At 42.5% G+C, this 13,677-nt stretch overlaps 1 protein-coding gene across 1 annotated transcript in view; it reads right to left on the bottom strand.

The window, feature by feature from the left end:
* The window catches only part of TRAM2 (translocation associated membrane protein 2), a 49,297-nt gene extending 35,820 nt beyond the window's left edge, over positions 1 to 13,477 (bottom strand). The window contains exon 1 of the mRNA XM_007430749.4: positions 13,177 to 13,477. Coding sequence (XP_007430811.2) covers positions 13,177 to 13,296 — 120 coding nt within the window. The 5' untranslated portion in view covers positions 13,297 to 13,477. The remainder of the gene's footprint in view (positions 1 to 13,176) is intronic.
* Positions 13,478 to 13,677: the final 200 nt, after the last annotated feature.

Below are 13,677 nucleotides of genomic sequence, written 5' to 3'. Positions count from 1 at the left end.
AAAACAACTCCCTAACTGACCGAGGAATGGTGCGTGTGCGTGTATGTATACTGCTGCTTTTTCTGCTAACCTTGGTCTTGGAAATTACCAGGGTTGAATGAAAGGTAGTGCCTGTACCTTCATAACTTTAATTTAAATAGTGATATTTTAATAAATTAAACAGCAAAATAATCCATGAAATTAGCTCTTTTGTTTACCTATATTTATTTCTCCTCATAGTCACAACCATTCACTACACACTTCTGTCCTTCAATTCTGGGAAAAGGTGGAAGTTGCATGGTGTTAAGTCTGGAGCATATGGCAAATTTTGCAATTGTCTCTTGAGTGGTTCATGACAAGTACCATGACAAGCAATTCAATCATGGCACGCTGTTCAAAGCACAGTGACAAGTACCTACTGTAGGCTTCCATTTCACAAAAAATAGCAGCACAACCTTTTTTCACAGCAACCTGGCGCCAACTGAAGCAAAAGAATCGATGCTAAAGATCATGTCAAAGTTTATACAGCATCAGCATTGCCACCTGTTGGTGACTTTTAACAATGGAGGCACTACTTTCCATTCAACCCTTAGAGAAATATAGAGCTGCTTTTGGAAGGAAAAATGGGGTACAAACAAGGAAGGGAGGGAGGGAGGTTGTATGTAATTGCATAGTCTCATTCCTATAGTGGAGTGAGTTAGAAAAGTTCCAAAAAACTTTGCCGAATCTTTTATTTTCATTTGAATAACTGAAGTATTTTTTAAATCAGTCTTTTAGAATAGCACTAGACAGCCATTCATACTGATAATAGGTTGTTTTGATCTAATGCTCAAACACAATAATACTAGCTATAATAAAAATGAATACTGCATTTTCCTGGATTGCCATCTGAGAAATATTTTATGATCCATAGTGGAAAAGAGAATTCTAGTGTTTCAGAATATAAAACATCTTCACATAGTTGGTGTTAGAATGTGAGATTATGTGGAACTTCTATGCTCTTGAAACAAACAAAGCCTTTGTACAACACAGTCTCTTTTCCTCATGGTTCTCAAATTCCTCCATCTCTTCATCAGAACAAAAGATGAATGTTTGTACGTTTTCAAGAAAATCAAAGCATCAGCCAACGTGTAAAAGATATGAGAAGTTGCTTCAAATCATCTTCTCTTTTCTAAAACTCGAAATTTCAGAGCAAAAATTCTTAATCTGGATTAAAGAACCATGCCTGCTTCAGACATGGTTTCTAACAAGGGGAAAACTATTATTCTAACATATAAGTTGACAAATATAAATTAAAGAAATATATACCTTACTCTAGTTATCTAAAACTACTGTAAAACTTGCAGTGTAAGATAAAGAAATAACACTGAATCATGAAATGGTAAAATGTGTCCAAATGTCTATTGTTATGTGTTAAATTCTAGGGATCTTCCAAGTTTCTCTCAATAAAACTATGTTACTTTTACTTCTATGTAATCTATAAACCTGTATTCTGAAGCAAGTCCATTTGAGTTCAGTGGGACTAACTTGTACAGGGCATGGTCATTCATAGGCAGGACCAAGATGCTACAGATAAACCTGGAGGAAGGAATGAAAGGTGGGGGGTAACTTCTGCTTATTTCTTCCTTTCCCTCCATCCTGTCACACAGCTCCAAAGATCCATCTACACCCAGGAACATTAGTGGAATTGTTTCAGCACATTCTTTGTTCATATACATATGGAATACATATGCAATTACGTACTGGCAGACGCTGGATACAAGGAGCATTTCCCAGACGTGTGGCATGCAAAATGCCTCAATAAAGCAGAGTACACTTATTGTAACATGCAGAATATTAACCAATTATTCATTCTCCAAATTGTAGCTTTATGTTTTAGATAGACACAGATACAAAAGGAAAAATAGCTTGGACAGAATACCAATTTAGAGAGTCCAGACTGGTAGACTACTCATAATCCTAACAAAGAAATAGAAAAAGACTGACATTGAGGAAGACAATTTTCCCATACTAGTACTGAGTAAAGGTGTTTTTGAAATGGTAAAGATCTATTAGGGAAACTTATCTGGTGAAAAATTATGTCCTTTGGGAACCAAATGGACAGATTCAAAGTAACACAAAAATACGTAAGTTTCAGATTTGGGTAAGCACTAAGAAAAATACTTAGGCAAAGACTATCATTTAGCTTCTAAGGAATTGTTATGAATTTCACAAAAGTAACAATGTCTTAAAAGCTTCCAAATGATACATATGTGCATGACTCTAATACAACAGGTATTTGTCATAATGACGGGGAGACTGAACTGAGGATTAACTCTTAGTAGGATTCCCCAGAATTATAATAATCTGGTATACTTGGGACAACAAAGTAGTTAAAAGATTGCATTTGGCTGATCATCTTCGGTATTTTCCCCAAAAGACTGAAATTCATTCTTCTACCCCTATAACCAATGGTGTCAAAATTAACAGCTCAAACCTAAGACAGTTTCTTTCCTGTGATCAAAAGCAGAAATAAAGACTTTGCAGATTTGCCACCCTATGCATGGAATGAGGATGTGGGCTTAATGAGCCAGGAGATAAAAGATTTCTCTCTGGCTTTACAAAACAAATGTTATTCATTTGTTCATCTATTAGATGTATAGACTGCCTTTATCTCAGGGACAATGCAACATGGTTGTTCAAGAGAAAAAATAGCACTCTATCCCAAGAGTAGAACAGAATTTGTGCTAGGAAGAGAACCTGGGAAGGGTCTGGAGATTAAGCAATGCTTGGGTCAATCTCAGAGCTGATCAAAATCCCATAAACTGAAGGATAGAAAAAGCCAGACACTTGGTATCTAGACTTAAGAACTATTGTAAGTTCAAAACAAAGAGTACAAAGACTCAAAAGCTATAAAGCTGTGCGCAGGAAGAAGCAAGACAATAATCAATAAAGTGATCCACTACAATGAAGGCAGCCTCAGGGGATTCCTGATTGCTCAGTTTATCTAGTTTTGATTGCTAGAACAATACAAAAGCCACACAAGTAAATACTGAGAGGAAAAACACATGCTGTCATGAGAGTTGCCCCAACAGTACTCTGATAAGGTGATCTGTCTTGGAGATGGGAAAGCTTCAAAATTAGGCAATTTTTCCAGTGAAGGCTGTATACATCAATCACCTTATCAGTAGTCAGGTGGTGACTGGGCAGTCAAATAAACATTTGCAGGGATCAGCAAGTCCATTTAATGTAATAAATAATGGAAAAACAAAACTCTTATTAATCAAATAAACAGAGAAAATGAAACACTTAGGATCTGCCTTCTCTACAATAATCCGATGTATTAACCTGGGTTACAGACAACCCATAGTTAAGAATGGAGCCTATTATAGCAAAATTTGTATTAAATACACGATGATTCAAGTTAAATACACAATGGTTCGAGTTCATTACACAACACTACTTATATAGTATTATACAATAATACTGTTCTGGCTTACATATAAATTCGACTTAAAGATAGAACTTGGGAATGGAACTTGTTCTTAAACTGGGGACTACCTGTATTTTCAATTGTCTCCCCAGCTTATGATTTTGATGCTTTTCATGGAATAAAATGGATTCATGAATAAGGTGTTAAGGTCATGTCAACAGAATAAATAAATATAAAATAGCATAAAAATTGTACAAACAAGAAGCCAGCAGATCTGATCTCCTTTGTACCAGAATTCAATTCAGACATTCATATCAACAGGAGCAAACTCAGAATTTCAGCAATATATTTCATGCTCTTAAAATAATCAAAATTATTTCCTAAAATACTGTAAATATTGAAAAACTAGAGCAGGTAGATGATTTTTTTTGGTACCTCAGTAGAATGTTTAGTAAAGATAGAAAAATATTAAGACATGCAAATGCTGGTAGTAAGGCAGGAAGTATATGATGTGACCATTTTTTAATGAAAGAACTATATTGTAAAACAAAAAAAGAAAAGGCCAAGAATGTACAAGTACTGTACAAAATAATGTGGGCTGAGTAGAAAAGTAAACAATGAGTATGAAAGAAGTACACTGAGGTGGTTTGGTCATACAGAGAGAATGAATGAGGATCAAATTGGAAAAACAAATACAGTGGAACCTCGAGTTACGAATTTAATCCGTTCCGTGACTCTGGTTGCAACTCGAATTGGTCGCAACACGAGGCAAATTTTCCCATAAGGTTCAATGTAATTACTGTTAATCCGTTCCAGCGTCCGCGGACCACGCATCGGGGGCGTAAAAACGGCCGCGGACCACGCATCAGGGGCGGAAAAACGGCCGAGGACCACGCGGCAGGGTGGAAAAACGGCCGCGGACCACGTGGAACGGGCGGAAAAATGGCCGCGGACCACGTGGCACGGGTGGAAAAATGGCCGCGGACCACGTGGAACGGGCGGAAAAATGGCTGCGGACCACGTGGAATGGGAGGAAAATGGCCACAGACCACGTGGAACGGGCGGAAAAATGGCTGCAGACCACGTGGAACGGGCGAAAAATGGCCGTGGATCATGTGGCACGGGCGGAAAATGGCTGCGGACCACGTGGCACGGGCGGAAAAATGGCCGCGGACCACGTGGAACGGGCAGAAAATGGCCGCGGATCCGGTTCGTAAGTCGAGGCGAGTTCGCAAGTCGAGGTAAATTTTTGGGGCCGGAGCTGGTCGTATCTTGAAAAATTCGCAAGTAGGGGCATTCGTAACTAGAGGTACCACTGTATATAAAAGAAGAGGGAAGGGATCAAGAGGAAGGGAAGACCAAGAAAGTCTTGGTTAGATGGAGCTGAAGAGATCCTCAAGAAGAGCACGCGAAAAGTTTAAAGAACAAAAGACAAAAAAAATAGTGTATGGAGCTGGTGAAGACAAGGACAATTTACAAAGACAAAAAAGTTTAAAGAAGTATAGCAAATGATATTGGTATGCATTAATCTTATGTTTCCTTTCCTTTTTCTTATGCCATGTTTTTTATGCCTTTGGCCTACCATTTTTTACTCTTTTTATGTGCTTCCTGTGACATTGCTTCTTTGAAAAGGAAAGTGTGACAGAGATGTATGTACAAAAAACTGTTGGTGCAACAGACCTCAGTTTAGCAGATTTTGGATATAATAGGCAAAGTCCGTTGTAACTAAAGCACTCTGGCTTATTTACATCATTTCTATCAATTTACACCATCTGACTAATGACGTAATTAAACCAATGTACACTATATCATTTCCATCAATTTGCGGTGCTACAGAAATGATGCAAAATGGACGGAAGTATCTTAAATCTGAATTTAACAGACATTTGGGAGTAATGGACATAATCTTCCATCAAATGGTCTGCTGAACTGAGGATTTACTGTATATATGTAGAATTCATTCAGTCTCCTTCCATAAGGTCTCTATCTCCATGGCTCATAATATCAAGACATTTACAATCTTTTTGTGACTGCAAATACAATAGATTAAAATAATGGACATGTGATATGGTAGAATCAAAATCTGGAAAAGACCTGAGTTTTCATTATATATAGTGCAGTTTTAAAGGATCAAAATATAAGTAATATTTACCTTTAATGCAACTTTTGTGTTAAAGTATGTTGGAAGATTTACGTTTCCTCATACAAAAGGGATGAGCAGTAATCCATGCATTAGAAAAGGATGTTTGTATCTCCCTAGAACTGAACAGGTTGAAATGAGATCTACTTTCATTGTTTTATGAACTCTCTCTCTCATGTTCCAGATCGGGTTGGGGGGTGGGGGACACCCTCATTCTAAGCCAAGTGTTCGTAATTTATCCAGGAGAAAGGAAAGAGAAGCATCCAGTGTTTTCTTGAAGATAACCCACCTGACTACCTGGCTAGTTTAAACTGAGATAATCTTCCAAGATAAACAAATGACTAATTTCTGCTTGGTACTAAGCAGTTAAAGATCAACAATTAGCATCTTATGTCTTTTACTGATTGGTTATGTGCCTTTATCACTGTACATCTCTCCCAAGGAAACTCTTGATTTTCCTCCTTTTAGTACAAGTACAAGCAAATGGACAAAAATAATCAATACTCCAGCTCACGGGGATGGGGGAGTCCTTCGGAATCCTTAATGCTTCTTTTTTAAAAAAATAGTTCACATGGTTTTTGCACAGGGTTTCAGAATGCATAATTTTGCCAGGTCAGTTTTCTGACTAATTAAAAGGATCCTGTTCTTCCCTCCCCTCTCAAACCATTAATGTTTCTGCATGCTGGTAATGGCTTGCTAATTCAAGGGAATGGAACTGAAGGGGGGGGGGGAGAGGAGCAGGGAAAATTCTCCAAGTTGCAAGCTTAAAGCAGTCTGTCTCTCCCCCTCCCTTCTCACCTCAGTTTGCTTTGAAACGTGGCACTGAGCTGCAAGGGATGGGGGGGGCGGCGGGAGGAGTGCGCGTGTGTGTTAACTGTCAAGTTCTCAATCACAGACTCAACTGAGCCTCTCGCAGAGGGATCGTTGGCAGGAGCAGCCAGACTCCAGCCAGGATAGTCTGAAGGACCCAGGCTTGTGTCGCAAGGGCCGGACCCCCTCCCTTGCCTGGAAAGGCGCAGACAGTGGCAGTGGGACAGCAAGCTGGGAAGGGGAAGGCGGAGTCCAGCATTCCTGGCATTTCTCTGCAAAGTGGCAGCGCTACAAGGCAAAAGGCCTAGGTCTGCCGGGAGAAAGAGCTTGGAAGGAACCCCAGCGAGGCAGAGGAGGGGGAGAGGAAGCCTCCATTCACAACTCTCCAAATCTGGTTGCGGAGAGGGAATCGGGGATGGTCTAAAGTTCAAAAAGAAACCTTCCAGTTGTAGCCACGGAAAAAGGCGGGCCGTACTAGAACCAGACAAGAGGAGAGTCTGCTCCCTTCAAGAAGGGAAATGAGAGGGAACAAAGGCCGAGGGAAATATGCATTTGGTTCACAAAGAAGTGGCTGGAGGAAAAGCAGCAAACAAATGGAGGTGGAGGTGGAGATGAGTTGGGAAGTAAAGCAAGTCAGCCTCTCCTTAAGGTCAAGCCTGTATCCACAGGAGTACTGGCCTTCCACAGAGAAGAGGGACTTTACTGGGATGGGGGGGACGGGAAAGAACAAAACAAGCAATGGACGGGGGTCACACTTCACACTAAGGTAGAAGGACACAACCTGAATTCCAGAAAGCCTTAGGGGCAGCCACAGAAGGGGAAATTTATGAAATCTGTTACTTGTGTATAATCCCATTACTTATCTTTCATTAGAAATGAATTTAAATGAAAATGAGATCTAGCCACTTCCTGGCCTCATCCACTATGTTTGCTCTCTCCCCAAGGTCAAGTGCGACTCTCATTTCACAAAATGAGCACCCCGAGGCTAAGCTATAATACAGGTTGGGCTGGGCTTGGATTTAGCAAGTTGTGTGACCCCAGCAAACTGTGGTTTCTTTGAGAAACCAAGGTAAAAAAAACACAGCTTAGTGTAACATGTCAGCCATTTCTATAGAAGGCCAACCAGTATCTTTTGTGAATTTTAAATTTTTTTCTTTTGCTGACTTCTAGCTGGAGTGGAGGCCTGCTTGACCTCCTGAGTAGTGTGCCACCAGTATGGACCAAGAGAACGCATCTGGCGCTTTCCAAAGAACATGAGTTTGGGTGATTCAAATTGGTCCGCCAGACCTTTCCTACTTACTTGTGCATGCAGAGTAGGGAGAGAAATAAGATATTATATAGCCAGAGATTTTAACTGCAACTTTACCAGCCTGCATAAGTGACAGGAATAGTATAATCCACATCATAAGTCTATTGTCTCCACATGACAGATGCTATAGGAAGAAAAAAGCCTTTTCCCAGGACATCTGCCACTCTCTGGGTTAGTGTCCTCATCATCTTTTTTTAAGAAGCAAAAGGGAATCATCCAGATGCCCTGATCCCATGAATCAAACAAGCAATTGTTTAAAACAGCCCCCACCCCACCCAGCAACTTGGTTCCCTCCAGTGAGCCAGAGAATGCTGGGAGTCATAGCAGAACCTATCTGGAAGGTACCAGGTATAGGAAGGATGGCTGAGGATAACAAACAAGCGCTAGCATGCAGACCTATGGGAACAGTGCCAGTATGGCAACAATGATCAGCATTCCTTTCCTGAAAGGATAAAACAAAACTTGGATTTGCAGATGCTCCCAGCCAACCTAAAAAGCAGCCAGCCCCAGCTTCCACAATATGCATGCATCCAAGAGATCTATCACCAAGAACAACTGAGTTGACTGCATCCCTATGTGGAGAGTTGATAGTGTCTAACTCCAGACACACTGATCAAGAATGTAGACAGGGCAATCCAAAACTGCAAAAAAAATTATGGCCTTTGTTTCCTACCCTAACATTTTTCCTTGGTTCTTGCTGCTGACACGTTGCTTTAAAACATTTCTAACATCCCTCTGTGCATCATACATACACACTTTTGGTCTATGTATATTTGTCTGTAAAGTGATTATTCTAATCATTTCAAGAATGGAGACTGACAAATCAGGAAACATAGTTAATTAGCCAATCCAGAATAAGCAGAGATCATGCATCATGGTACGAACCATTTAATGCTGTCTCTGACTTAACTAAATACAAGCAGATAATCTTTCAGGATGGTGGATTTGGACAGGGGGGTTCAAACTTTTTCAGGCCACAGAACCCGTTAATTCATATCTATCTATCTACCTACCTACCTACCTACCTACTCCAAAATCCCTGATCAAGAGGCAGTCACTCTCCCTAAGTCATTCCTACCTCACAGAGTTGTTGCTGTGGGAAAAACTGAGAAGACAGAATGTTGTGTATGCCAATTTAATCTCCTCAATGTAAGGCTAATAAATACATTGAAAATAAAAATAATGTCTTTCCCTGCAAAAGGAGAAAGATCTAAATAGACTGTTCCTTAATCGCATTCAAAGAAAGCTCATGATGAATGCATCTTATCAGTGGATCAGCAACTCTTTATCTTCAAAAAAATCTTTCATATTCATGGTTTGAGGACAGATTATCCAAAGAAATGTTTTCATGTATATCAATCCTTAACTTGCTTCCATGCCCTCCTGCCAAATCAATTAGGTATGTTGATGTAAGGGACAGAGCTCTTTCACTGGTAACTCTACAGCTGTGGAATACTTTCTCCATGACTGCAAAGATTTAAATAGGTTTTAAAAACTTAATAGTTCAGAATCAGCTGTGCATAACTTTTCATGTTCTGCTATTTAGCTTGTTTTTTTAACACTGAAAATTTTATTTGATTTTTGTTGTATTCTGCTGAGCATAACCTTTTGGAATTCATTTATTTTGATGTTATTTCTTATGGTTGTTTATATGTTGGAAGCTGCTTTTAAAGTACGATTCTTAAAAAGGCAGGATAGAAATCTAGTAAAAATAAATATTGTAAATATCTAATATTGCAATTAAATAAAACTAAGAAGCTCAATCAAAGGTTGTAAGGGACTGAATCCATAAACGATGCTGCTCAGTCCTTGTTGGTGTTACACAACAGCACATGGTGGAATGTAATTCCTTAGACTGTAGGAGACTACTGCTATGGAGGTGATAATATCTTTCTGCTGCATCACTGATCTCTTAAAAGAAAATTCTCAGAATTTCAGGGAATATTGAGTGGGACTGATCCAAATACATTAGACAGTGATAAAACAACAAGATCCAGTAACTGAACTCAGCCATAGCAGTCTTGATAATGTAAGGCTGCTGGCATCTCTGTTCTCATAATAAATATAAATGACGAGACATAGAACAAAGGTTATAAAAGCACATGTGAGCCATAGTTCCTTGCTACTAGAGATCACATATAAACTATGTTCTTAGTATCACCCAGCGGTGTCCAAGTAGATAAATTAATGGAAGATAAGAATAATAATAATGATGATGTATGCAGAGATCACCCAGAAGGGCCCCAAACCAGCACTCTATAAACGGTACGATCTGCTCTAGGCTAGGAATAATCCCTCCTGCCTCCTGCCCAGATCCAGAGGAGATCAATTAAAATACATCCAAATTGTAAATGCACTGAAATTCGGGCAGGGAAGATTGAAGTTACATACTATGAAGACTAAGTATAATAGGAAAATGATCAAAGGAAGCCTAGTCAAAATATGATGTTGAGACACTTGATAATTGAGGGAGAAGCTTATAAAAGGATATTAAGAAAGAGTGACAAATTGGGAATAAGTGTTTGTCTCCTAATGAGGAGTCATGCCTGGGTCAAGAAAGCTGCCATTACAAAAACGGGTGGGAATCAGAAAAATGTAGACCTTCCAGGCAGATTTTAAAAAATCTTTCTTTACCAACCCTCCTTTGGTTTTAACAGCTTGCCCACTCTGGCTAACACAGGTGTTGTGCAATTGCTATATTGACTTGTCCCATGAGAAAAGTTGAAGGAAAAAAATGCAAAAGGGAAAAACAAAACTTAGCGTGAGCATTGCGTTCTCTCATCTTTTTCAGACTAGATGATCTGAATAGAGAGAATACACCAAAATGCAACAGGCCAGACCCCAGAAAAAATGACTGCTAGAGCATGAGACCTCCTCTACACGTTGCTAGAGAATAGAATTAAAACAAATAAATGAAGGAGGTGGTCTGAATGAAGGGCAACAGGTTTTGGGGGGGAGGGCATTCTTTCCAGGATCAGTTTGGAAGAGTACGGACCTACAGCCAGGATTCTGGACAGAATGGATTCAGATCTGTCCACGTTCCAAAAGGAAACTGAGAATGTGCCTGAAGCCATCCCATTGCATCTCAGGATCCAGGCTCTAGGTGCATCTGATGCACATCCTGACTGGCAACTAGTCCTTAGGGCAGGGTTCCTCAACCTTGGCAACTTTAAGATGAGTGGACTTCAACTCCCAGAATTCCCCAGCCAGCAATTCTGGGAGTTGAAGTCCACCCATCTTAAAGTTGCCAAGGTTGAGGAACCCTGCCTTAAGGCAACTAGTCCTTAAGTTCCTCTGAATAACAGTTGCTGGGGAACATAAACAGAATGGCATCATTGCACTCATGCCCTATTTGTGAGCACTGGGCGGGCTATGATGAGACTAGAATGCTAGACTGGGCTGACCTGATCTAGCAAAGCTCTTAAGGAAAACAGTAACCAGCTACCAATCACCTGTGGGTAGTGGAGACACAGGAAAGAAGCCACTGCACATGTAAATGGATCTCAGTTCCATGAATTTCTCTTGATGAGTTATCATAGCTTAAAAAAAGATCAACACCACTTCTTTGCCTTCAGGGCAAGAGGGCTCTGCCTACTTTTGGCCCCTCGTATGCTCCCAAGTTGTGGAAGGAGAAGCTGCTATCTCTCTCTGGTAGCTCAATGCGGAGGGCTGGGTACACTGCGCCCAGTCTTAACAGCTGTACCGTCGAAGGAAAGAAGAACAGCTGCTTTCAGCCATTTGCTTATTTGAGTAGACAACTGTGCATTCGAAGCAATTGCCTCTACTCCTGCACATGCTCTCCTCTTGGCAGCACGGTGGGAAGAATAAATCTATTCCCAACTGTTTTTCTCTTCAAAGAGGACAAAGACTGAGTGGGGTGCTGTGGACTCAAGTCTTCCTCACTGTGCCTCTCCTGTTCACTCACTTTGCTTGAGCAGGTGAACAAACCAACTCCTCTCTGCCCTGGCTTCTCCAAAGGGGGAAAAGGGGTGGTCTGTATTTGTTCAACTGAGCCCTGGAAGGGGCCACCCTTTCCTCCCTTCCTCTCTTTGGGCACTACTGCTGTGTTGAGTTGAGGTGGTGGCTATGTTCACACAACCTGCTCAGCCAATAAGCTGAAATAATTAATGGAGAGGTGTGTGCCATCATCTTAAACTGCTCTTCCTCCCATCTCAAACTCATTCACCAAGGCCAGAAACTTTCAAATTCTGGCTTTTGCAAATTCAAAACAGAAGCAATTCTGGTTCAGATGGCCTACCTGCCAAGCCTCTGACGCTGATTATCAAGCTACAAGTGACCAGAGTAAGGTGACAGTGCACACATCTTTGTTGACTCCTTCTGTTGTGTGAACATGGCCCATGCTTGCTCTTTGCACAAGAGCAAAAGTGAGCAGAGACAGAAGTTCTTGGCAAACTGCCTCTTCTGCTTATTTATCTAAATGGGCCAGTGAGTCACAGAGTTGGCTAAAAAAAGCTGCTGCCAGTCTCTTTACTCTCTGATGGCAGAGTGTCTGAGATTGAATGCTGTGGACCAGATGCTACCTCCTCAGCTTTCCGGAGGCGAAGGGCAAGCAAAGGAAGACCCGTTGTCTCCCACAGCTGCAGCGACCATGGCTTGCTCAGTCGTCACTTAAACTGGGAATGAGCCATGGAGTTGGTTCTCTGCACTATCCAGAATGGGGCTGGGTTCAAGCTATATACTATAATGGTTAGGTTTATGCAGCACACTGAGTCATAAACCAAGGTTTGCAGACCACAGCAGCTGGGTTTGATCACAAACCACATTATGATTTAGCGCAATCCTGAATTCATTCACAGGGTGCAGACAACAGGTGTTCCCTACTACTGATGCTCTTCCACTCACCATGGAGCAGCAACCTCCACCACACCAAACCCAAGCCAAGCCAAAGGAAGATGGTCTCTCCTCTGATCTGTCACTCCGCTGCCTGCCTACACTTTAGTAGGCGAGGAGGGTCGCTGAAGGGACAAACTTCCTAAGAAGCCCTCTGGCTGACAGTGGATGTTGTCCCACCTCAGTGGCAACCCATCAAGATTTGGCCTTGGCAGTTGCCCAAAACGGCTGGCTCTCCAGCAAACGCTCTGAATCAGGACAGGGCAAAGATTTAAGGCTCGGGAGGAAGTTCGGAGAATAAAGAGAGGGAAAGGCTCTGAAAGGAAAGAGGCATTTCCAGGCTAGATCTTCAAATCCAAGCAGCCAAGTTTAAACTCCAGGGGGCGAGAGGGTTCCCAAACGGGAAGAATAGATAGCAGTGTAATTCTCTGGTTTAATACCGTAACATCCAGGAATTGAACCCAGGAGAGTGACTGAGAGAGGAGGAAGGGAGAGATGTCCCAAGCGAGAAAGAGGAAACGGCGAAAGCCTTCGCGGTGGAAGGAAATCGCTCGGTCCCTCCGCCCCCAGACCCAGGGAGAGCATTCAGCGCGAGGACATGCCGCCGTAGGACCCGGCAGGACCCCTTTTTCCCAAGGAGAAGAGAGTTGGTATCCCCCGACAGGGGCTGCTCACCTCGAACATGAGCGAGATCAACACGCAGAGCACCAGGCAGAAGCCGATGTCAGCGTGGTTGTGGATGAGAAACTCCTGGCTGAAGAGCGGGTGGCTTTTAGCCCGCCTGCGGAACGCCATGGCCGGCAGGGACGCGAGCGAGCAGCCCGGCCCCACCGCCCTTGCCTCCGCCCAGCGCCGCCAACTTCTCCCGGCCCCCGGACAACTTCGCGAGCAAGGCAGACAGGGGCCAGAACCCGACCCGCCGCCCTGCGCAGGCGCGGCTCTCGCCGGCTGGCTGGCTGGCTGCTCGGCCCCGCCTGGCTTAACCCTCTGTCTGCCTGTGCAGGCTGAGGCGGACGGACGGCGTTGGTCCGCGCGCGGCGTGGCGGGAGACGCCGCCTCCTGCCAAGGTCCGGCCTTGCAGATTCCCCCAGGCCAGGACCTCCCCTGCTGAAGCCCAGCCTGGTTTCGTGGCACCATCCTTCCCGGCAGAGTCCCAGTCTCGGGGAAGCGAGCAAG

Source organism: Python bivittatus, unplaced genomic scaffold (assembly GCF_059951505.1).
Source record: "Python bivittatus isolate LINGU-HERP-01145 unplaced genomic scaffold, Pbiv_v1 ctg000020_np1212, whole genome shotgun sequence".
Lineage (NCBI taxonomy): Eukaryota > Metazoa > Chordata > Lepidosauria > Squamata > Pythonidae > Python > Python bivittatus.
This window is presented reverse-complemented; position numbering and strand designations above follow the sequence as displayed.